This window comes from Scomber scombrus, chromosome 17 (assembly GCF_963691925.1).
Source record: "Scomber scombrus chromosome 17, fScoSco1.1, whole genome shotgun sequence".
Lineage (NCBI taxonomy): Eukaryota > Metazoa > Chordata > Actinopteri > Scombriformes > Scombridae > Scomber > Scomber scombrus.
The window spans coordinates 23,737,132-23,760,961 of record NC_084986.1 but is presented as its reverse complement, the minus strand read 5'-3'; the positions used below and the strand labels follow the sequence as shown (position 1 = coordinate 23,760,961).

Genomic DNA, 23,830 nt, shown 5'->3' with positions numbered 1-23,830 from the left:
TTTTAAGATAGTCTGACATCATCTGAAAGAAACCTGTTGCCTCGCCGCTTTGTCATGCTCCTGTTTGCATCCCAAAGTGCAAATATTTTGTCTGTAAATTTAGCAAAACTGCTAATATGAATGAGTTATTCATCTGGCAGTTGTCAAACAGCTTCAGGTGCATTACCACCACCATTCTGAGATGCATATATGTGGCTAAGTGTAAACAAAAGTGTATTAAAGATTGTATTCAGATAGAAATGTATACCTGAAATCATGGTGTAAATGGGGCCTTGAACATGAACAGCAGACAAACACGCAGCTCTGCTGATACTACATTGTTCATAAATGTTTATCAGCACGTACATTTTGGGCTACATTTAAACAGTACCCGCAGACTCTCACGGACAGTGTTACATGATCTTAGGTCATGCAGATTCTACTGGCAATGCTGACCTGGAGAGTATATGTGCTAAATTTAAGAATAGCAGTCACACTGGCAGGTTGATCAAGTAATACATGGGTGACTCATTGGATAGTGTGATTCAAGCAGACACTCTCTTACTTGTGAATCACAGGTAAGTTCATGGAGTGCAGAGAATACAGAGCTGACCCAAAACTTTAGAGAGGGTTCGTGAGCCACCCACAACTGTTATGTTCATGGTACCTTGACATGTATGCTAACATGAAGCAGGAGGTGTTCAGTGAATGCTACACATCCAGTATGGTTCAGGACTGGTCTTACTGAGTACTGGGTGAGTATTGATTATTAATTATTGAAGCAACAAAGTGGCTTTCAGCAGTTGGAGAGATCTAATGATGTGCCTGCTCCATTACACTTTATTTAGGTTGATAAATATACATGTTTTTGTATATTTGGCGAGAAATAACTCATGTAGATTATGTGTTGCAAGTGCTTTGGTTGAGTACAATGTTATCATAACTCATAGAAACAATGGCTAAAGCTACAAAAACAGACCCATGCTGTCATCCTTCAACCACTTATTAGAAGACAACTTTATTTTAATGTGACTATCATTTGGCATAGCAGAATCACACCCTAACAGGTCTTGCATCCATACAGTGGACAATGATGAAGCCAACACAATGTGAGCCCATCAGATCCATAGGGCACAGTGAATACTATATGTGATCATTACAGTATATAGCACAGAGGGACAGGTGTTGCCCCAGCTTAAGCACACACAGGAAAAAGGGAGACCTAAGGCACTAATGGTGTTTTTTAAAAGCTCCTGCTTTAGGAGCATGGTCTGTCTATGGGCCCATCTCGGTTTGCTGCTCTTTTGTTTCATGTGTTTTCTCGCTCTCATTCTCTTTGGTTTTCTCTGGAATGAACCCATTTTGTTGCTTGCAAGCTTCTACGAACAATGGAAAATCAGACAAGCTAGTGTTGCACTCCTTGTCCTCATTCTCATCTTCTCCATCATCCTTACTCTTCCCTTCATCCATAATGGGTATGCTACAGTCAAAAGTGGGTGTGCTGCAGCCGTAGGCCTCACTGTGAGGCCGCCGAGACTCGTCCGGGATATTCTTCTTCAGGTCCCGATTCCTGTTGCGCTTAGCCAGCTTGGTGACGGAGCCTAGGCGGTTGAAAATGTTGTCCTCGGACGTGGTTTGGTGGTTTGAGTGACGCTCGCACTGTTCGGCCCCCCGCACTCGAAGGTTGTTCAGCTTTGTGTCGATGCTCTCCTGGGAGGAGTTTTTGTAGCTGTTGGTGTCCAGGCTGTTGAACATGGCACGGCGTTCTGGGGAAAGCATATCTAGAGACACGGCACGCTGGTCCAGGCCCAGCTGGCGTCTTTCCATGCTGCGGATGGTGGCAGCTCGCTGCAGCTTGTCATGGACCTCCACACTCATACGCCGACGCGTCTCCCGGAATTCTGCTCGTACGTTAGCTTTCCACTCTGCAGCATGAGCCTTGATCTCTCCAACCTTGGCAAAACACAGTTATTACTTTAATCAGTGTGTGTAAAATACTGCTTCAGCACAAAGATATGGTCCATTTCAAGATATGATGGAGGAACACTGAGTCATCTATAAAGTCACTGTACAACTGATAATAAATTCAAATTTATAAAAAAAGGTGGCTTTCATAATGGTAAAGTGCCTCACACAGTTAGTGCTGAGGCTATCTGCAGATACAAAGACATGTTGTTACTACTTGGATTATTAAGCCACTGGTCAGAACAGGAGAGCATTTCCAAATCAACACACAGCATTTCTGTATCCTAACTGGTTGTGTATCTACGTTACATTATTTCAGTATCAACCCAGGAAGTATGTCTTCAGCCCAGTTCGTAAGGACACATTAATGTTCTCTTAGACCCCATCTCCATCAACATTCAATTTATATTTAGTTTTGTTATCTGGATAAAAATATCTGATTCTAGGCCTTTGCATTTACTCCTACAATTAATACACATTGTCATTATTATCACTCTGCCTGCATTATAATTGGATTGGCAGACTGGTCAACAAACATGGCACATCTCAGGTCAACAGAAGCGATGTGAGATAGTCTCCATGGGTGCTACTACATTCAACATGAGGGTCATGTGACAGAGATAATTGAGGACATTAGTAACTAACAGTAACTAACTACTACTTGCTAACTAACCAATGAGAGCCAGTGGAGAAGCTTGCTAAGATAGGTAGTTTGGCTACACCTGTCAGTCACTCGATCTCCAACACTTTGTAGTGGTCCTTCCAAACTCTTCCGAAGAGATGCTGCTGTATGGGCTCTACTCACTGGACTACTAGGCTCACAGCAGGAAAGTAAGCATGTCTGCTCTTCAAAGAGCTTTGTCTACTGTACAGTCTGTATGGTAATATGGCAAAATACTTATAACACCAGGGATAAATGGTTAAATGTAAAAAAAAAAATTGCTGGGAACTTTGGGGGTTTGATAGTAATCGGGGATTTTGACATATACTTGCTAAATAATTAATCAGCTCACACAAGGGTTTTCTTAGTGACATCTCTGTAAATAGTGCTCTCCCTGTCTAGCCAACGGAATCCAGATGCAAGAAAATCTAAAGAGTTGATGAATAAAATTAATATCTGATTATTACCATGTGCCCTCAGAGAGAAATGTAAGAAACAGCAGCAAGTCCACAGCTAACATTAGGCTGATTATCTGTTACCAAGGTAACAGCAGGTTATGTGTTCTGCTGTAAAACACTTTTGCTGCTTCCACCATTGCTATTTAATGTTGAGAAGCTACAGCCAGGTGTTTTCCGGACAGATTTGCTCATTCATGGGATAAAAATGTTGTACTAAATGATAAGATGTTTTTTGATACTCAACAGTGTCAAAGCACTTCTGTCGGTGTCATTAAAGTATCAAAGTTTGATACAGAGTATATCTAATGAGCAGTCACCCTCCTCTATGCATACAGGAGCATACCTCTTCTTTGGTCTTTTTCGACAGAACCCTCAACCAGTCGCCAATCATGTTCAGCACTGCAGCAAAGTATGCCAGACCCCCCAGGATCCAGAACCACACAAGTGGTCTGTACCACTGACGGTAGTCAATCCTCCGATCTCCCCCTGATTGGAAAACAAGACACCATTGAATAAATGAAAGAAATGTACATCACTTGTATTGCTGCTGGCATCTCCGCCTCAACATTTAAAAGAATGAAGTTGGAGAGAATACACTGCGAGATGAGAGATTGTTTTTTGCTCTGCAGTTGCAGTCAGAAATCATCTTCAATGTGAAGATGCTGTCAGAAAGTTATGGGATAAACAAAGCATGCTTTTCACATTAACTGAATGTCACAACACTATCATCTATCACACATAAACCTGTCCTCCATGGAGACATCATCTAATGAGGATGAAAGAGAATATACACCAGGCCTAAGATCAGCTGGTTTACATAATATAAGCATTGCTATTATGTTGTTATTTAAGCATGAGCTTTGGAATAAACATTGGGCCAAATCTACAAAATAATTGGGGTTTTTGCGGCCATTAAACCGGTTCAAAAAGGACGAAAAAAATAGTGTGTAATTCACAAAGTGTCCACGAAGAGTGAAATTCAACCTGCACTGCCAAGCAATTAGTGTCATGGTGCGCCTCTGCCATGTGCATGTATGTAAATGAGATCAAATTGGCCACTTTCTATGCAAATGAGCATTGTTGCAAAGACCAGCACTAACTGCTACATGCAGTACATGCACTACATGCACTCACTCACTCACTCACTCACTCACTCACTCACTCACTCACTCACTCACTCACTCACTCACTCACTCACTCACTCACTCACTCACTCACTCACTCACTATTCTATTGAATTTGCAACATATGTTCATAGTCATCTGAGGATGAATCTTAAGGCTTTACAACATTCTGATTGCCTATGTCAGGTTTCATTTTTTTCATTAAAACAGAGTATATGAAGTTTTGTGTTAGTTCAGGAAGACACATCACTCATCAGTCAAACCCATTCAAGCTCGATGAGTGGGCAACATGGGCAAAATCCTACATCATTCTTACATCATTACTTTTTATAACTTTTTTTGACTAATCCAGCAAATTGAAAACCTACAAATAAAAAGCTTCACTACACTGATGCAAAAATCTAATGTTACCATAAATCAGTCCTGCTCATTCATTTGTAAACCCACAATGGTCTAATGTAACCAGCGATATTAAAATGGATGGATACCACATTATAAACACTATGGGAAAATCTCTGAGGCAAGCGAATTTATGGAGGCTCACAGTACAGATAATCACATTGCAAAATCCTAATGCTCAGCATCACTGGCTTATTGTGCATCACCTGATACCTAGGTACCTATAAACATATAAATCACACTCATACAATGTGCTGGACAGCCTTTATAAACTGCTTTCATTGTTACTCTGCTGGTCCCTTACACCTACTCCATCCTTTCAGCTAACCCTATCACACCACAACTTCATCACCCCAGGACTTTAGCCCCAGCTAAATTTGTTGCACTGCCCCTTAAAAATAGATGGTGTTGGCAACTTGGTGACGTATTATCTACTTGGACTCTTATTTAGTGTTTGTACTATTCACTCTTATCTCACTGCTGCAGACCGTGTCACTTTAATGCCATGGTTTATACTTAGGAAGAGCAGGGTTATATAGTGGATGGTGTAAAGGCTAATATGAGAGATTTTTGGTCACACTTTAAACTCACATATCTAGCATCTAGCATAAAAGTAAACATATAGAAACATTTAATAAACATTGTTTTGTTCTTTTTTTATATGGACTATTCTAAAAGTGTACTGTACAGTATAAATCAACAACTGCAACTTCTATGAAGATATATTTAATATTATTAAAACAGTGTTAGAGTAAATTGTGGCGGCTGTGGCTCCGGCATTAGAGCGGTCGTCCACCAATTGGAAGATTGGCAGTTCGATTCACGGCTCCTCCAGTCCACATGTCGATGTGTCCTCGGGCAAGATACCCAAAATTGCTCCTGTTGCTGTGCCTACGGTGTACAGATGTGTGTGAATGGTTAGTTTTGTCCTGATGAGGAGGTTGGTACCCTGCGTCGTAGCCCCTGCCATCAGTGTATGAATGTGTGTGAATGGGTGAATGAGACATCTAATGCAAAAGCGCTTTGAGAGGTCATAACGACTAGAATAGCTCTATATAAGTACAGTTCATTTACCATTCACCATTTAAATTGTCATTCCTTATCTGTTCATAAGCATCCAGTTGTGTTACAGTGGTTGACACATACTGTACACATGAATACACTTATATTTTCTACTACATTATAACTAAATTATAAACTCAATCAAAAAGTCAAGTATTACTAACTTTTTTGTATTCCCTTAATAGCAGCACTTTACAGCTTATAATGGGTTCATCAAAAGTTCACCAAACTTCATCTCTGCCGGTGAAGCCACTGATCATAATTCCATTAAAACTGAACTGAAAATGTAATATCTCATTCAGTCCAACACTTTCATATTATTGGGGAAAAAAAGTTTTTTATGTATTTATGTTTTTAGGCTTTATTTATTAGTAAATAATGTGTTAGAAACCAATCTAATCAGTCATTTCTGTTTATTGTTGAATAGTTTTACTATGGAAGATTACTTCTCACCTGCCACATAGTCGCCTATTCCAACAGTTGTCAGAGTAATGACGACAAAATACGTTGACTCCAAAGCCGTCCAGCCTTCAATGTGTTTGAAGATCACAGCTGGAATGGTGACAAACAGGATGCAGCCAGCCAGGATGAAGAGGAGGGTGGAGGCCACACGGATTTTAGTTTGACTGATCTGGTTGTGTTTATTCTGTGAGAGGAAGTTACACACACACACACACACACACACACACACACACACAGCGTTAGCCGTAATTCCTGGTGGTTTGAGCAGAATGCTGATTGTGTTTGGAGTCGTTGGCAGCAACCCACAGAGTGTGAGAGGAGTTTGATGACTCAGTCATAGAGGGGTTATTATCCCATCAGCATGACCACTAATTGTGATGAGCAAAGAATAATCATTTCACTATATGTGGCCATAAAGAGAGAGTAAAGTTGACCTGGAAGTTCATTAGTTCAACAGGGTGCAGTCCCCCCTGCCTTCTGTTGGTACCCCAGACGAAAAAATACTGTGTTCTCTGCTCAGATTGTTTGTGTTTTGAAATATAATAATAATAGCTACTGATTTGGCACTAGTATCAAAATGGATTTATTGGTAGAGGCAGGTGTGAGATGGATTCTCACAGTAGTGTTAATTTTTTTTTGTTAGGGTCAATGACTTTTTTTTGTGTCCATTTTGTCAGAGTCAAAAGTCAAATTTAAAGGGTTAAAATTTGAGAATAAACATATGAATAACTTTCACACATTCTTTTTTTTGTGGACCCAGCATAACATTTCTGCTTTTAATCCATTTTGAGAGAATATATCAGAGGATTGTGGCAAAAATGTCTAAGTGATGTAACCATAAAAACGTTGTACCAAATAATTCAACTTTTAATTCTCAATAAAACACCATATCAACTAGTTTGGCATGATCTTGCATTCTAACTTTTTATATTAAATAAAGGTAATGGAATACACTTGTTCTAAATATTAAAATGAATCTGGGGAATCATGTCAATTTAGGAACCATCACATTTTTAAATGAAGTAATTATTTGTATAAGTCCACTTAAATACACTGTAGGTGGATAAAATATTGAATATGTATTATTCTTTTGTGGTTACACCATTTGACATTTTCAGGAGCATTCAGTCTTACTTTTGGTAAGAAAAATGGTGCAAATTCACTTCAAATGATATAAAACCAACAAAAATACAAAATGTATATTTTTAACAAACCTGATGCTGCTTTTAAAACTATTTCTTTAAGATATTTTGAATTGCTCATTTTGCCAACCCTTATTTGTCACTGACCTGTGAACAACTAAACTAATATGATGTCAGCTCTGCAGGATCACCTAAATAATACACATATTTCACATTTGTGTCTCAGTTTATTGATTATTAATGGGGAATCTGATCTTGTTGTCTATTACTGTCCCTGTATTTTAACATTATTTCCAAAAACAATTATTCATAGAGATACAAAAATATTAACTTGAAAATTAAATTTAAAAATTCATAACTTCGTGACTCACCCGAAACATCTTCTCCACCTTGGCAATGCTTTTGACAAAAATGGTACCAAGCTGGTCCCCAACACCTGCTAGGAGGAATCCAAACAGCGGGATGCCAAATATTGCATACAGGATGCAGAAAATCTTCCCTCCTTCAGTGCTCGGGGCGATGTTACCGTATCCTGGAGGAGATAAAAAGAGACAAAAAGAATATTCTAAAGGTTACTTGAAGCAAACAAAGGCAGATTTAGTTATGCAATGTAATGGGTAAAGAAAATACATATCAGACATTGTTTTTCATTCTGAGCAATGAAATGTCTGTTCCTCCATCAATTCTCATAAGATAACATGCTGTGATGTTATCCTGCTCTTATTTTGAAGTGTGTTTTCTTAACATGTGGCATAACTTCTTTTTTTCAGAAACAGATCAATATGCACTCTTTTAAATGTTATTTACCTGCTCGGTGTTCACTCATGAAATAATCACAGTACCTATGGTTGTGATGACTGTTCCAGCAAAGAAGAAGGCACTTCCCAGATCCCAGTGGCTGGAGTTATAGGAGGTATCACCAACGGGATTCACACCAGCATTCACAGCCTCCACAGAGTGCTGAGCAGAGAAGTAGAGAGAGAGTTATGTGAGAAAATATTGTCTCCAGCATGCTATCACCAACTCTCCCGAGTCGAGGAGCTACTTTACTCTCCTATCTGCCATCTGTTTGCTGATGATGATGTGATGTTCATACCGCTGTAGTTGTTATGGGTGCCACCTTTGTGTGGGTGTGCACAAACAGTGTTAACTGCTATGTACATGATCTGTGATCACACGTACGATGCCAGACTGTAGACTGTATATAACGATAGGAGAAGTGCCATCTTTCCCATTTAGAGCCAGGGCCTTCCAAATAAGGAGTACAGGTTGTTGCATTTTAGAAACATACCCCACTACCTTGAACCCAAGGTAACGTAAGATACTTTAGCTACATTTTGCTAACAGAGCAGGTATCATAATCAAGTGACATCAAATTTAGTGGAATATTGCAATAATAGCCTGTCTTAGTAGGAGTCCCGGTGCCAGGGAGATCAGCAGGTGAACCAAATGTCAATCAACATCCCAAAATGACCACCAGCACACTTATTGACGAGCCCAAACTTAAAGATTGAAATTTTAATAACTGATAGACTTCATATAAGATCTTCTACTAGATAGAAGTTGAGTTTTTTGGAATGGGAGTCATTTGAAGCATCTCGCAGTTGTTGCTGGCACTTTAAGGTACTTCCTCATATGATTCAGCCTCAAGTTATGGTTGTCGCTGCTTGTGCCAGACACATTAGTCACTGCAGCTACACATGGGGGTCAAAACACAACCTTTCATACAGTTTAGCTCAAAGATTTGTAGTCACTGACCTAGTTGCTCTTTTTTTCTAAGGTGTGTGCTTCTGACTGTCTTAAGTGCAGTTGTATATTCAATCCGCTGGGAATACACAGCTGTTCGTAACAGGATTGTTTCTGTAGCTTTTGCAGTCTTGTGTATATAACAGCTGAGCTGACAATAGTTTTTGCCATCAAATAATTAGTAAGTACAAAAGCAATAAAAAACAATAATAGTAAAAAAAATATAGTAAAAAAGTAACATAGTACAAGAGTAATAAGTAAGTTACGTCATGTTGCTTTGAACACTTGAAGCTGCTTATTGCAACCTTCATGTTCAACCACTACCTTTAATGTCACTGTAGCATGACTTTACATGAAGTCAGTTTACTCAGAATGAAATGAAATGTGCTGTGCGGTCATCAGACATGCAACTGTTCAATAATGCATGTTATGGCTTTGAACAGTTTCTACACTAACCGTGACTCACAGTTCCTCGTTCTATAGTTAAACAACCAGCAACCTCAAAGCGTCTTCAAGCTAAAATAATCCTGGCCTGTACTCTTATTATGACGCCTCTCCGCTGTGCCATAAAAATAAACTTGCAAATATATTGATTGTTGCACTGTGTAAGAGGGGTCTAATAACATAATTTGGTTCCATTCTGTGTCAGACTGTATAATACTATGGGGCATATGATATTGTGCAATCTGAAATGTTGTCAGTTTGCATCAGCCATCAGTCATGTGCACTGTCCTTGTGTTTTGACAATGCTGGTACTTCTGTGCAATGAAAAACCTCAAAAGAAGCACAGAAACAGTCTGAATATGTACTTACACCTTCAGGATGGAGGTATGCATGCCCAGGATGTGGACAAGAAGAGGCATCACATCCTTTGTTCCATGCAACATTCAGCTGCTTAACAAGCTTTGATTTCACGGTCTGAGTTTGGCCCTTTCTTGAACTTGCACTTCTTTCATCAATTTCCCCAAACTATGCTTTATGTGATGTTTTTACGATACATTTTATGTAGTATTATGTGCTGAGATCTATGATTGTTGGTGATTTTTTTGGATATTCTTTCATGCTCTGTGCAAAGTTAATTTCCCTAGGGACAATAAAGGTTTCATTCATTCATGAATAAGAAAGCGGCATGGCCCTGGGAAACCAGGGAATGACATGAAATGCCGATTCTGCAAAGTGACTTTTGAGGTAAAATGTTTTACAGCAGAAACATTATGCTAAATCAGGGGTTTTCAAAGTCTGAGACTGTGGGGCCTCCCCTCAGACAACCTGTTTCACTCAATTCCTGGATGCCTATGTTATCATGACTATGTTATTTGATCCCATAGACACTCAACAATTGATCTAAGACTGATATTGTTGTTTGACCTAACTTAAGACTAGAACAAATACATAAGGTCTATCTGAAGACTCTAGGAAAGTGGGAAAAGGGTAACATTCCCCAAAACTACTGTATCTCTGAACTACCTCTAACCAAATCACACATATTCAGGCTATTCTATGTGATCTCCTTCTGCTAACTTCATCAAGCCTCCCCTCAAACTGTTTGGAGCCCCCCTGGGGAGGCCTGCCTCTCTGCTAAATCATTATTCTGCATCATTTCATGATGTGTTCCGACTGGTTGATTTATAGACGTGACACTTGTCTCAGTATGTTCTATCTATACCAAAGATTTCAGCATCTCTAGTTTCTCAATTTTCCTCTGTGAGAGACCCACTGTTCAGGGGCTTAAAGATCAGCTTACCCAAAAGATTGCTGAATTTAACTCCATCATATCTTCCTACACCTGCTCGCCATAAATCAGGCTTCAAAGAAAGTGACACAAACACATGTACCAATATTTCACTCTGAATGAAATACTAGTATTATCTGTGCCAGGCATAAACCTGCAGGGGGACATGTGTTTAGTTATGTGTGTCAGAGGAGTAGTAGTAGGAGGACTCAAATATAGGACAAAAGCAGCCAGTATAATCTGAAAAATGTCTGTTTAATAAAGTCAGGTGTGCAGGCACAGCAAAACGGAACATAGAACAAAACAAGACTGAACAAACAGAACAGAGGTTCCAACAAAACTCCACTGAAACCCAGGACTGAAACCGGATGCAGGTGGAACAAGAGAACACAAAACATTTATGACTGTATACTCAAGGACTTCTTGTGGTTGTGATGATTAAAGATTTTACTGTCTACAACTGATCCAAAACGCTGCTGCCCGGTTATTAGCAAGGTCCAAGAAACGAGACCACATCACCCCCATCCTTGCGTCCTTACACTGGCTTCGTGTTCATTCAGAATTCTCCTGATTGTCTATAAATTTCCCTCCATGGTCTCGCCCCCACATATATTTCAGAACTTCTCACCCCTTACACCAACAGACCCCTCATATCCAGCATGTTGGCAGTGCCCTGTTCATGGAATAAAAAGGCTGGGAGCCTTTTCTATAGCGGACCCTTGGCTCTGGAACAGTCTCCCAGAGGCCATCAGACAGGGTGTAAATACTTTTAAGGTGCATCTAAAGATTCTCTGGATTTTAACTGTGTTTAATCTGGTTTATGTGTTATCTGATTTTTTTGGGTTTTAACTAATTTCATGCCTGCCTTTGGGAAGCACTTTGGTGCCAAATCTGTTTTAAAAGTGCTTTATAAATAAAATAAACTTGGAACCTGAAACTTAATCATTTTTGAACACCTGTTTGACGCTGCAATTTGTTATGAGCCTGTTGTAAAGCTTAGATTTTGGTCTTTTCAACAGTCCTCGCCATTTTACAATATGGAAAATGGTAAATGAACTGTACTTATATAGTTTTTCTAGTCTTCTTGACCACTCAAAGCGCTTTTACACCACATGTCACATTCATCCATTCACACACATCCATACACTGATGACATGGGTTACCACAGAGGGGGTCAAGCTGCTCTTCAGGAGGGAAACTAACCATTCACACACATTCACACACCATTGTCACATCCATAGAGAGACATTTGGGGTTAAGTATCTTGCCCAAGGACACATTGACATGTGAACTGGAGGAGCCAGGGATCGAACCACTGACAACCACTCTACTCCTGAGCCACAGCCGCCATGTTATATGCGTTACTATATAACAAAAGGCATTTCCAGAAAATGGCAAAGCCAGAAACAAGGATTAATAGTCTGTTGGCTTGCTTGACTCAAAAGCTGACACACATAGTAAAGTTTGGTCTCATCTTGAACCAGAGCATCTGCTGAATAATTTTATATGCAATATGTTTTGATCTATAAGATGAATAAATCCCTGTTTCTGTTATCTTCGCCACCGTCTTGACTGTACCAGTGTTTCCCTTATATTCATTCTGCAGTGGTGCTGCTGCAGTATTATGAGCGTTGGTGCTAAAACTTCACACAATCAATATCAATGAGCTTCTAATGATGACTATATGCACTATAGCACCGTGTGTTACAATGTTAAGTAGTGCATCAAACCCCAAGATCCTTCTCCTCATTCTTCAAAGGACATCAATATGAAAGGTACTATTCTAAAAGTAGTGTAGCTCCTTCAGGCTGCAAGTAATGTGTGTGTAGTGAGTGTGTGCTTGAGCTAGTGGATTGCATGAGTGGCAGAAGAAAAAGAAAAAGATGAAAAAGGTTAGAAGTAAGTTGTCAATCTGGCAGTAGAAGCTACAGTCTGTCAGTTATTAAATGCTGCTGCTTCTCAAGACCAGGAACTCCCCCTCCCCCCCATATAGACCTGGCAGAGATCTGCACTCCTCTAGTTGCATATGTGATTAGGAAATCTGAATACACTGCATATTAGCTAAACAGCTGTGTCATCATCACTTTGCCAGGTCTGTAACACACTCTCACATCTCAAAGACTAAATACCTCAGACTTCTGTAATCTATCACCCTGTGTTTTCTGTTACATAACACTGTGGCTGATTCTCTGCAGTGTGTGCCTCCTTACAGTGGATGAGTTTGGCTGAGGTGCAGGGTAAGGGCACGGAGACCGGGCAGGCATCACACTCAGCGCCAGTCTGCTCTGCAAGAGCCTATCCTGGCAGATGGAGTCTGAGTGTAATAAGCCACACTCGGGGTGTGACAGATAGCTGTGTGGACGGCTGAAGGGCAAAGACACAAGGACTGATCCGCCTCATCCACAGAGAGTACAACTCCAATGGAAAGTTAAAGTTTGTCACATACTTCAGTCAGTAATGTGAAACTTTTTCAGAGTAAATGTCCTAAAATAGCACTGTTAGAAATGATCTGATTATGGTACATTTCACTGCTGGAACAGTAAATTATGACATTATACTGAAATCAAACAAACTTCCTCTTGACTGCATAGAAAGTAACAATGAAAGTTACTATAGAAACCTCTGTTACAAACTGAGAGTGCAGAGATTGTAAGATGCAGGTGTTTACCACACTATGAAGGTCTAATATACTGTATGATAGTAATGTGTTGCATCATAAAAAATCAATATGTACATATTCCTAATTCATTAAATACAGCAGTTGGGTCAGTGGTCTGACACTTCAAACTATGATAAAAATAGACAAGAGAGAGGTAGAATAATATTAAAATGAAATATACATTTTGAAATCTATTCATAGAATGGAATAGTAAAGTAAGTTTTAAAAATGTGATATAAAACTCAAAATGATATATTAACTGTACAAAGGAATTATGGACTGTGCTATGGACACAGAAATAAAGTGTATGAACATATGAAGGTGACACGAGCAACAATTAGGGATTCAATTCAGGGATTTAATGAGGGGTATAAAATGTAAAGTGTAGTTTGATAGCCCCATTCATCCTGTTTATATGGCCATGGTGCATGACAGAGTAAAAGTCTTCTCTTCTGTTTCACAACAGCAACATTCATCCAGTCTTGCTTCTATCTTTAAGTGAACTTCTCCTCTAACTTCAATTAAAATCTGTGACACAGATAGAGATATGAACTTCTTCAATAAACACAGCCTTTCTGTCTTTCTGAATTAAATATTATATCAGCTGATGACATTAGTTCCTTCTGTATTGGACAGTGTGCTGATCATATGTTTTCATGTATTGTTTGACATGAATGAACATCTGTGTAACCACCAGTGGCAAACAACTGTACATCACTGACATTTGGTATGGACCAATACAATGAAAAGTGCATTTTAATGCTTTTAAACTTTTTTTTGTAATCTTAACATGGCTTCAAGGCGATGTCTGTTATCCACAAACAGCAGGAACTATCATTATTCACTGCTCTGTATCCGTAGCAATTTGTCTGGGCTTGATGACCCAGCTGTTTGTTGGCTTTCCCTCAAGTCAAACTCACTCAACATTTTTTTTTTATTCTTAGCTGTGCAAGTGATGTGTTTTTGGATGGATTGTCATGAAATTGCACACAAACATTCATATTCCCCACAGGATGATCCCCTGATGTTTCATCTAGCGCCATCATCTGGTCCAATTTTTTGTTTGTCCAATACCATTTGTTTATATGTTTCTGGCCACATACCTGCAAAACCCCATCAGCCTCTGCTAAACTTTGTGTCAATGCCAATTTGTTAATTAGTTAACATGTCACCAAATGTTAATAAGCTGAACTATGAGGTTGTTGATATCAAATATTATTCTTTCTCCATATCAGCATGTTATCATTATGAGCACAACAACTACCACACCAGCTTTGGGCTCTTTGTGGAGGTGCAATAACCAGCAGAAGCAGCACTTGGACAGTTTGGTATTTTCCTGATCTTGAAACTGGTTCAGCTCGTCTCTGTGTTATTTTGGTGCAAAGTGGCAAAGTGCATTTTTAGAATAAGTTGTGCTTATTGCTTCAAATGCATTACAGCGAAAATTCTGCGGTATCACTTCAGTTATGATATGATGTAACTGATTACAGTATGACGACATGATTTCCCCAAGAAGCGTCTTCATCTGTTGAGCCGTTCACTGTTTCAGTACTACGAGACAAATGATGTGACTGGCTGAGAGAGTATTTAACAATCACTACCATCCTCTGATCAATATTCACCTTCACCAAGCCTTTCTGCTCTTTGCACTGCAGTACATACATGGCAGTTATTCCATTAGCACCCCTTGAAAACCCTCAAAAGGGACAGACTGCACCAAAACATATGTTACTGTTTCCCCATGAGCTGTGCAGATCAAGAGAGTGATTTGGAGGCAAAACCTCAGCACAGAGTTTGGCGCGTCATCTCTTCTCACAAATAGATCAAAAGAAAGCGAGGCCTGGAAATGTCACCAGATGAAGCTGTCACCTGCTTCCTCCAGGAACAGACAGAGAGGCCTTAGGTGATGCTCATCTGGTCGTGGATCTTTGACTGTGGCAGTGGCCTACCTGTCTTATGGCTAAACCTCTGGGCTGAGATGATGGAGCAGCTGGTTCTTTTCTGAGCTGTGCTTATCAGCTGTCCTTTTTTCCCCCCTGCTACCATGAAATCACTTTCATGTTCCATCTGAGCACGATTCTGCAGTTCTCTGGGTAAAAAGGTAGAGAGTACACAGCTTAGGCTCCTGCAGTGTTGGACGCTACTAGTAACATCTCTGTGTAGAAGCTGCAGATATTCCATATTTACATGTTTGTGTACAGTATGTTTTTATAGTGTGACATTTCCTGCCAAAAGAAAAACTCCTTTTGGGTTAAGAACCATTTTTCCACCATAGAGCCCGACCAATATATCAGTCAGCCAATACTGGCCAACAGGTATCGGCGTATATGTTGTCAGATATGTGCTTCCTTTTCCTTAATTCAATTGAAATATATATCCACATATGGTATTTTTAGTTATTTAGTTAGTTTTAGTTATTTATCATTATTAAATTACCAGTGTAGTTTACTGTTTCAGTGCACTGATTTCATTTTATACAATTAGGTTTATTGTCAAACTGTAAAATGTCATACCTTCATTACATATCTTTGTCACAAGGGTTTGACAACTACATTTAAGGGATCAATGCAAAATATTTATGTTTATGTATATATTTTTATATATAAACTTATCGGTTGACATATCAGTATCAGACGTTTTTTACTGCTTAATATCATTAACGGTATTGGCTCTAAAAGTCCAGTATTGGTCGGGCCCTAGTCCACAAGCAGGGCATAATTTTTTTCTGAATGAAGAATCCATTTACAATAACATTACTGAAAAAAAAAATTGTAATGCACAAAAGTCTAAAAAGTGTAGTCATTGTACCTTTTAATGATCTTTTTTCCATCAAGGAAGCAGATATTTTAACCCTTTTTGTTCTAAAAGTTATGATTTTGAATGGTTTTGTCAAATATGTTTCAGAGGAAATGTAATTCCTGCCTGGATATGTTCACTAGCTACTCTTGTACACAATTCTACTCTTCAGAAAGTCCACACAGAAGTTGTAGCAAGATGATGGATGGTGGATTACAAAGAGCTTCCTTCCTGCCCACTGCAATGCAGTCTAAGCAGCTTCAGTCTCCAGCCTGGGATTCATATTATTAGTCATATCATAGTATGCAGACTCCATATTTTTGGTTTCTTACAGTACAGGTGGAATCTTTCCCAAACTAATCCCCTGAACTCTCACAACCAACACCCACTGTGTATGAAGTTACAGGTGCAGCTGTGTGGGGTGTTAATGAAGGTGTAGATCAGTGGTCTGCAACCCTGCTCCTGGAGAGCTACTGCGGTTCATGTTTTAGGTATCTTCCCACTCCAGCACACCTGATTGCAATAATGAACTCATTATCAAGCCTTGTGACAAGCTTCGGCTGCTTGATAACGAGTTCATTATTAGAATCAGATGTGTTAGAGTGGGGAGATACCTGTAGGGCAGAAGCTCTCCAGGAGCAGGGTTGGAGATCACTGATGTAGATAAAGCGCTACATTAATGAGACACTCAACACTTTACACCTCGAGAAGGAAACTGTGCTGTAAATATCAACTGTGTTGTGTGTTAGGTGTTTTTAACGTTGAGTTGAGGAAATCATGTTGTCTGGATGAAGCTTACTACAATAAACTTCAGAGGTGGACAAAATAATGAGATCTTAAATATTTAACAGCAAAATCCTAGGTGCCTAGGTGTCATTACAGCCCTGTTTCTTCCCTTAATGACAGAAAAAGTTTCCAAAGTAAAAGTACTCATTGCGCACAACACCACAGCTGCCAGTAGGCTACCTCCAACTCCACCTTCTACAACTAGGATTAAGACTCAAACCATACACCACTCACTCACTCACTGTTAAAAAAGACTGATGCTGCACATGTACAACAGTATGCATGAGTGCATACTATACTATGATTTACTATGTAAATCCCAGGAGCATTGCACATTGCAATTTTCTGCATATTGCATGTTTATTTTTTATCTGTATGAGGTTATATGCTACTTTTTTTATTGTATTGCTGTGTCAATTTGAGTTTCTTGCAAGGGGGATCAATAAAGCCACATCTTATCTTATATGCATGGTCCCATTTAGTTTTATATTCATCATATTGTTGGAATATTAACACTGAGTAACTGATGTCTGTTATCTACATTGTTGCCTTGTACTCCATGTACCCAAAGAAAGGGCAATGCTAGCAGATCTGGTACTGACAGGTTCTCTGACACACCAGGAATAGACCCAAATGCATGACTCACAGATCCTTCAGTTCTTCGAAAAATCAGAGTCTTGAAAATCTGAGTAGGCAGGTTCGGTACACAGACAGTCAGGGGAGGCAAACAGAACATAAAGGGTGAGGCAAAGGTCGAATCAAAAATCAGACAAGGAGGCTATCACTGAGAATACAAAGGCTAGAACACTTGCAACAAAGGGCTAAGATGAAGTGACACAGGGAGCAGAGAGCACACTAAAGGGACACGCATTAGGGGATAATGACAGTGACTGTAATGGCAAAGACAAGAGCAGGAAGTGGATCTGAAATGAGACACCACAGTAAAACAGGAAATGCTGAACTAAATAATGGGTAAAAACAATAATGTGCGAGAAATCCCCAACCAAGTAGTTTCCGTTTCCATTAAGGTGAAATTTAGGAGACTGGAACCTCCTCTCACTCAATCCTCTCAGCCATTGCAGAGTAGGACCTTGATAGGAGCCACCGGACTATGTAATCATTCTGCAACAGTTTCAATCGTTGTGTAATTGTTGTGCGGCAGTTTTGACCGTGATGTCACCAATGCGACAAACCAAAAGCATAACAACTCAACTAAGAAAACAACAACTAGGAGGTCAATATGGAAGGAGCTGAGATGGTTGCTGCATTTCTGTTTGCTGTGTTCGTGTACATGGGTTATTTTGGTGATTTCTGTTGACGTCACATCCCGCTTTGAGTATACCCAATCAGAACTGAGTCAACCTCAACCCCCTCCAGGCACAGTGTACATACCCTGAGGCAGGGACCTCATTTTGCCCCCGTAAAAGTTCCAGGAGATTGTCTTTCAGGGGAGGTTCCTGCTATGGAGACACGCGCCAATGGTCATGGCCCCATAAAATTACCTTTAAGTTCCTGCAGTGGAAGCAACCCTATAGAGTCAAACATGATGGACTGGAAGTGCACAAAGTGATAGACAACCTTCCCTCAAGACCCACAGATTGCGGCAATTATTAAACTATAATCTTGAAAACACATAAATATGTTTTGGGCTTCTTACAAGCTCTTTTCCTCTAAGTCATGCAGGATCCTCATCCCCTGTAAACACCATCCCTCACAAAACACCATTCTAAATCCATGAAATCCATGTTTTGGTAAGAATTAATGGTAGCACCATCTCCACACACCTCCCTCGTGCATTTTTCTACTCCAATGCTCTACAACATTTAGCATATTTATATCCAAACACCAGTGCCTACAGTGCTTGGAGTGAATATCGTTCAGGATAGAAATCCTAGAATAGAAAAGCATTCGATTTAGAAACCTTGTGTAACAACAGCTCACATTGTGTTACGCAGGAACACACACAGCATTCCACTTGTGTCTCTCTGTTGTTATTGCCTGCAGCGTGAAAGCAGCTAATAGTCACCACAACAGTGAGTCAGAAGGATTTGGCTGGAGGTTGCATCACATCAGCATCTATTGTAAACCTTTGTAATAAAGGCTGATAAGCAGGTCTCAAGAGAATATAACCTGAATTAATTCATCAACTTCATTACTTGGAACTTTTATGGACTCAGAGGAAAATGGACTGTGACCCTTTTTTTAAAGTCCATTAGCCCTTTCCAACCACAGGAACCTTTCCAGTAACATTTTATGAACTCAAGAACTTCCATGCATAGTGGTCCATCATTAATTAAACAAATAGTTTCTTCATATAAATACCTGGGTGATAGAAGCCACCCTATCATGGACTCATAATGGAGAATTTATTTGTTAGAAGATAAAGCAGCACTTTAGTTTCTCAGCTGTTTTGGAGCCAGATTATGCTCTAGTTCAGCAGTTTATCTTTGAAATGTATAACTAAAAAATCTAATCCAAATTTGTTTGAGGATTATTGTCCAACCTGTGGCACACTCCTCTTTAAGTAGCTCACAATACGAGCAGCTCAGACTGGCTAATAGTGTCTCTTCTGACTCTCATGTTTTAAACAGAGAATACCAACTTGAGGGGCCTCAAACAGGCGATTTTGTGGAGTTTGCGTATTCTCCTCGTGCCTGTGTGGGTTCTCCAGCTTCCAAAAACATGAAGCTTAGGTTAATTGGTGACTATAAATTTCCCGTGGGTGTGAATGTGAGAGTGAATGGTTGTCTGTCTACTATATGTTAGACCTGTGATGGGAACCTGTCCAGGTGTGTACAGCTGGGATTGGCTCCAGTCCCCTCTCAACCCTCTGTAGTCGTATGGAAAATGAATTAATTTAAATGCACCAGGATGAAGAATTATTTTACACATCAGTCTATCCTGTTGCTTAACCAAGTGAGGGTGCTGCTGATTGAAATCTAAATCCAGATTTGATGTGTCAAGTATGAATATTATGACTGTTTAATGTGAGATGTACATCTATGAAAAATGTCATAATTGTAACTGTGTGATTAATATGTCCGCTTAATCAACCTCTTAAAAGGAGCTGCCCAATGACCAGTACCAGGACGTGGTGGGTTTCTAATAGTTCAGTAATATCATTACAATATAAATAAATAATGACAAAATACTTTAGTAAAGCTGTTTGATCCTTAATCTGATGTTATTGCAGTCATAATTTTGATGTATCATGTTGTAAATGGTCCCAACATACCGTAAAATAAGACACAACAGGGTTTGCACTGAATGCATCTCATGAATAAAAAATGAAATGCCAGTTTTGATTAGAAATAGAATGGTTGCACAGGATCAATAAGGCCCAGTTATTAGTCATTTCCCACATAAACAGTCAGGATACAGAGTCTGATGTGTGTAGAAGTGTGTGTGATTTATACAAGGTAAACACAGTAGACAGCTGTGCATGATGGCACGGAGACCCACTCAAATCGGAGGCTGATTTATCGAAATATTTGTCCTGCTACCTTACATACTGCAGGGATTTAACCCTTTGCACTCAAGGGAGGCAGGTTACATCAAAATATGTACCCTTTAATCTCAATATCATTACGTTCTTAAACCAGAACCCCAAAAACATACTGTGACAGTCAGCAGAAGCTATAGATCTGTTATGGATCAGAATCAGTAAATCCACTTTTAACAACACAAAGGGCTTTTTTCTACTGGTCCGAGTGCTCGTGCTTTTAGAGACCGTGTCTGCTGCTGTAACCACTGCTGGACCAAAGAATGAATAAATAATTAATAGCCAGAAGCTTTTAAGACCTGAAGACTTTAACCTTGTTCGCTAAAATGTGTGCAATTACAACTGTGTATATCAGCTGCACTGTGCGCAAACCCAAGGATAGACAGCAACTAAAATTGCTCTTTGTAAATGTGCATAGAGAGTGCACAGAGAATCCTGAGATCAGTATGTACAGAAAAAAAACACAACCTCTGTACTGCAGCACTGCGCAGCCTCTAACGGACATTCGAGATGTCTACTAGTCTTCTGTGGAAGCCTTTAAAGTAAGTGTGAAGCTGCTTATTTGAACATCTTTTCAAACATTACATGAGAATGTGATGTAGCAGCATCACAGGTCCCAGCATGATCATATGAAGTCAGTGAGCCTTAGCAGCTGCACCGCCTGTGTCTCTGCAGGCTGCAGCTCATTCTACTGCACATCTTTTCCAGAGTAGGAATTGATCTGATACCTTATCGCTCGCTCTCGTTTTAGCCAATTTCCCTACTTTACCCTAAACAAGATTAATGACCAGCTCAGGGTTTGCTTTAAGGAAGCCCCTCTAAACATGCTTCTAACTACTGTATGTGTACAGATGCAGCATCCTGTGCACGTGTATGAAATGATAGGGGTAATGAAAAGAAAGAAGAAAACTGAGTCAGTTAAATGACATTAGAGGTGTTGCACCATAAATCAAAAATTCATGTGGCATCAGGTTTTCATTCAAACCAAGCAGGAGCACACCAGGCTCTTTATGGAGTAGTTTGGACATGCCTGCTGTAGAGGAAGCTGCAGGCTCAGGACCACATTTCTCAGACCCTAGTTTATTGGGACAGTGCCATTTAGCCAATTGGATGACCGCAAAAGTGCAAACAAGGCAGTATTCGATATACTACTATCTGTCTTACAATTCAACATGGTTTCAAAGAGTTGCATGTTTGGTGATGGTAATAAGCATGATTAGCTCTTTATCAGGTAAAATAAAGATGGATTCATATGCTGTAGCCTTTGTGGTTAGTAGATCTCCAACATATATTTTGAAAGATTGGAAAGATACACAAGGAGTACTATGAGGCAGATTTTATAGTACTGTGCAAAAGCCTTAGGCCACCATTAGATTTGTTGTTTTAGCAATGCTATAATGACCATATAGAATTATTTCTCAGTCTCTTTATTAGAATTCAAACAGAAAATACAGGAAATGTGTATGCTGTATTAAAAAAACAGCTTCTACAGGTTAAAGTGGCCGGTATTTAGTGTGACCTCCCCTTACACTTGAGAAACAGCAGGGACCTGGTTCTCTCAAACCTAAATGAAATTCAACTTAATTAATAATAATGTTTAATAATTAATGTAAAATTCTGTGTACATATTTCCTGTCATTTCTGTTTGTATGGTAGTGGTGGCCTATGACTTTTGCACAGTACTGTATATGTGTGTGTGTGTGCATATCTAGAAACATTTAGTCAATTCTAATCCTGTTCTGAATCCATTTAAAAAAAAATAAAGAATACATTTATTTTTTTTAATCATTTTTTGGGCTTTATTGCCTTTATTGGACAGTTGGTGGCAGAGAGGCCAACAGGGAACAAGGGGAGAGAGAAAGGGGTAAGACATGCAACAAAGGTCCCTTCCCGGATTCAAACTAGGGACATTGCAATGGGGACATTGGACACTTGACTATCAGGGTGCTCCAAGAGTACCTAAAAAACAAAAAAAAAAAAAAAAAAAAAAAAAGCTTCTTTAGAAACAAAAAATCTACCAATAAAACTATCAATAAAGAGTATAGGATAAGAGATAAAAGAGGTGGTATTGATAAAATCCCATCGTTTCAAGCTGTTACATCACTGATTTCCCATTGTGGCATATGTGAGAGGAGGGATTTACTATGCAGCTCTGGGTTTATTTGTATCTCTTGTGTAGCTACAGTTGGACGTGTTAGGCAGTGAAATAGCACTGGCACCGATCCATAGCAGCTTTTTCAGGCTCAGCTGCAGCGGCTGTGCTTTCCATTATCCTGTCCATTATCATACAGAGTTTCACTGCTGCTGAGGTCAATAACCATCCAAGCCAAACAACCGGTGTTACTACGATGCTTTACGAGTGGCAGCGAGCATTGTGCCGTGAAAAGCCCTGGTGTTAGCAAAAGTCAGAGTGCTGCGGCACAAGTCAAATTAAGATCCGTTTATTGGATGGGATTTTTCATGCCAAGCCTTGATTCATGTGCTATGGCATTAATCATCAATGTGTGCTCTGTGGTAGTTTGTCGAAATGTTTCCAAGTAATTTCCTCAAATGATATATGAGAGGATTAGAGGAGGGTTACCTATACTTAATCAGTCTTATTCATATACTTCTTAGCAGATTTCTGGGTGATTATTTGTGATGCTACTACCTTACAGTTTGCAGGAGGTTAACAAAACATTTTATATATCTATTGTTGTGTTCTGATTTTGTGTCCACTGTTCTCAGACTGTTTTCCTGTAGCTAAATCTGGCCACTGCTGAAGAGGTGATACATCTATAAGCAGGGGTGGATTTAATGATGATTTGGTGGGCCCTGGGCAAACTCAGTCATGGGGGGCCTCCTTTATGCCTTATTTTCATCGTTTGTTTAATTGAAAATGTTAACTTTAAAAACTTTAAACTATTAATACAATATCAATGCCATACTAAATGCTATATTTGTAGTAACAGAAACTTATTTTAACTTTTAGGTTTTTCTGTCTGTCTGTCTGTCTATCTACTTTGATGACAAAATACTTAAAAGTCATCACATATATTGACATAGATTTTCATTTCAGAATAGAAAATCAATTGAGTCAAAGGTACAAAGATTTAGCAACCGGCCTTGTAAATTCTACATAATGTTTGATAAATGTCTGACAATATATCAGACCTAGACTTTGATTTGATTCCTCTTATTATAAGTAGTTAAAGCTGCTGCTGATTCACTGCATATATCTTGTTTATTGCTCTCTACCCACCAAAGTGCCCAGAATATTTGGCCCCGAATGGTTAATCCAAATGCCAGAGTCACACACATTCATACTCTGATGGCAAAGGCTGCCATGCATAGTGCCACCCTGCTCATCGGGAGGTT

The 23,830-nt window shown here is 39.4% G+C and overlaps 1 protein-coding gene across 1 annotated transcript in view; it reads right to left on the bottom strand.

Annotated features, from left to right (window-relative positions):
- Nucleotides 1–1,254: 1,254 nt before the first annotated feature.
- kcnk10a (potassium channel, subfamily K, member 10a) overlaps nt 1,255–23,830 on the bottom strand; it is a 33,327-nt gene continuing 10,751 nt past the window's right edge. The window contains exons 3-7 of the mRNA XM_062436968.1: nt 8,095–8,212; nt 7,624–7,784; nt 6,102–6,294; nt 3,407–3,549; nt 1,255–1,932 (exon numbers count right to left, since the gene is read on the bottom strand). Coding sequence (XP_062292952.1) covers nt 1,255–1,932; nt 3,407–3,549; nt 6,102–6,294; nt 7,624–7,784; nt 8,095–8,212 — 1,293 coding nt within the window. The remainder of the gene's footprint in view (nt 1,933–3,406; nt 3,550–6,101; nt 6,295–7,623; nt 7,785–8,094; nt 8,213–23,830) is intronic.